This window comes from Bactrocera latifrons, unplaced genomic scaffold, assembly GCF_001853355.1.
Source record: "Bactrocera latifrons isolate USDA-ARS-PBARC rearing strain unplaced genomic scaffold, ASM185335v1 scaffold_5, whole genome shotgun sequence".
In the NCBI taxonomy this organism is placed as follows: Eukaryota; Metazoa; Arthropoda; class Insecta; order Diptera; family Tephritidae; genus Bactrocera; species Bactrocera latifrons.
Genome location: NW_017537156.1, coordinates 1,568,126 through 1,570,559, shown reverse-complemented (window position 1 = coordinate 1,570,559; position 2,434 = coordinate 1,568,126). Strand labels below are relative to the sequence as shown.

Genomic DNA, 2,434 nt, shown 5'->3' with positions numbered 1-2,434 from the left:
ATTTTCGTATTTTTTGTTTAACAAATATTTTTTTAACTTTTTTATTTATTTACATTTTATAATATCTACCTTTTTTAATTTCGATTTTTTTTACCTTAACTATTTTTTAATAATTTCATAATTTTCTTACTTTTCATTATTTATCTGATTTATTTGTAGTTTTAATTGCACATTTTGTTTTTTTGTTGTTGTTATTTTTCATTTTTTGAAATTTCTAATTTATTTTGTTACCTTTTTTATTCAATTATTTTAATTTATGTGTTGTTTGTTTTAAAACCTCTTACACAGAATTTTTTTCGCATTTTATAATTTTTTACGTATTTCTTTGTATCTCTTTACGATTTTGTTTAATATTATTTTTAATGTAGTTCTATTTTTCAATTTTGATTAATTTGTGATCGATTTTTACACATATATTTTAAGAATTTTGCTTTTTCATTTATTACTGTATTTTTTTATATTTTTTTTTTTACAATTTTATTTGTAATTGTGTTTTTAAACGTGATTAATTTTTAATTGTCACTAAAAAAACATTTAATTAATTTTCCTCTTTATATTTGAATTTTGATTTATTTATTTAAATTAAATCTTTTTACAGTTAACTTTTTATTTTAATTATTTTTTTAATTTAAAAATTTAAATTTATATATTTAATATTTTTTACTCTTACTGAATAAAATATTCCACTTGATGATTTTAAGTTATATTTTAACTATATATTTGAATTAAATTTTGATACTTAATTTTTATTGTTTGGTCTTACAGTCAATTGCCACGACATTCACGTGTCAAACATGCGGCGGCTACCGCCTACTGCCATGCCCCTCATGTAATGGCTCGAAAAAGTCGGTGCATCGAAATCACTTCACGGCCGAATTTGTGGCACTGAAATGCATGAATTGCGACGAAGTTGGGCTGGTTAAATGTCACAATTGCTAAGCAAGTGCACGACGATGGCAGCGATTGTGTCCGAATTTGAAGAGCAGCAATGCGAAACTTGATTGACTACTCATGCGGGCGGGGGAATATGTTGAACGGACAATTGCCGTTTTTCATATAGACAAAGAGAAGCATTACTTATAACTTTTTTTGGACGTTTGTGTGTTTATAGGCATAATCTCTAACTATATATATAAATAATTAGCTTAAGCAACGAAAGAGTCATTTGATATATATTTTTGCATATTTTTTACTTGATTTAACTTTATAGACTTTATTTTTTAGAATTAATTTTACTTTAAAGTTATAATTAGCGATGTTTGATTGCCACACAAATTGGTTTTTATATGTTGTCTTTCCTTTTCTTTATTTTAGAAGTACAGCCATGAGCTTAATTTTGGAAAACAAAACCAATCAATTCGACATTGATGACCTTAGCAATTTTTTTTCTATCAAATTTGCTTTTATTATATTTTTACTGCCCAATTAATTCGCTATATATTTACATATGTAAATTTATTATATACATACAATACATGTAATTCAAAGTGTGCATGTGAAAAGTAAATTCGATTTGATTGACGGTCACGAGCGTTTACGAATTTATTGTTTATCGTCGTTTGTTTGTGCGGCAAATGTGACGGTTGTGATAATTTAAAACAGATATTCAAATAAAACAATAACAAAAGTAAAAAAAAATAAATAAATAAAATATTAAGCAACAAATTCAAAGCAGTTAAGACAAAATTAGTTATTGGGCTTGAAATAATATAATTTACCTATACATATGCATGTAAGATATATGCGTTTATGCTAATATTAAAAAATAGCCAGAATTTATTAGGTCAATTCACGCGTGTTTGTATAGTTTATCAGATCGCAAGCAATGAAGAGATGAAATCTCTCGAAAATATTACAAGATCCCCAATTATTAACGCATTAAACAATTATTTTTATTTATATATTTGTATTTTAAAGAGTTGCCTAACATTGCAAGCAAGTTTCCTACCTTATTACCACTTATATTATACCCAAAACTTGTCAAAAATTTGCATAATACATAATTTCGAGACTCGAATTGATTGTTCAGTCTACCTTAAATCGACTTTGACATATTGTCGAAACAACATTAAAGGTTCTACACTTTATTTTTTTGTCACACTCTGCGCATAATTTCGCCTTCTAAAAAACTAAAAAGGGAATTTACACACTCTAGCTTGTCGTTCCCTCTAGAATTATAATCATTTGCTAGATTCACTTTGAGAACTAAAGATCTAATAAATCATATGCAATAGTTTAAATAGTGTAGCACTACAGGATTCATCAAGGAGCGAATGAAAGTCCTCAACCTGATTGTGTAGACAAACTTCACTTTCAATTTATAATGAGTTTGCTAAATCCTACTTTCACATTTTTTTTAATATTTATTATAATTTAATACATTTTTCATAAACTTATACAAACCGAAATGAATTGGCAACCGAAATATTTTAAA

At 25.9% G+C, this 2,434-nt stretch overlaps 1 protein-coding gene across 3 annotated transcripts in view; it reads left to right on the top strand.

The window, feature by feature from the left end:
* LOC108973710 (uncharacterized protein DDB_G0283357-like) overlaps positions 1-1,657 on the top strand; it is a 111,561-nt gene extending 109,904 nt beyond the window's left edge. For all 3 annotated transcript variants that reach the window (XM_018941143.1, XM_018941140.1, XM_018941142.1), the window contains exon 5: positions 766-1,657. In XM_018941143.1, coding sequence (XP_018796688.1) covers positions 766-939 — 174 coding nt within the window. In that variant the 3' untranslated portion in view covers positions 940-1,657. The remainder of the gene's footprint in view (positions 1-765) is intronic.
* Positions 1,658-2,434: the final 777 nt, after the last annotated feature.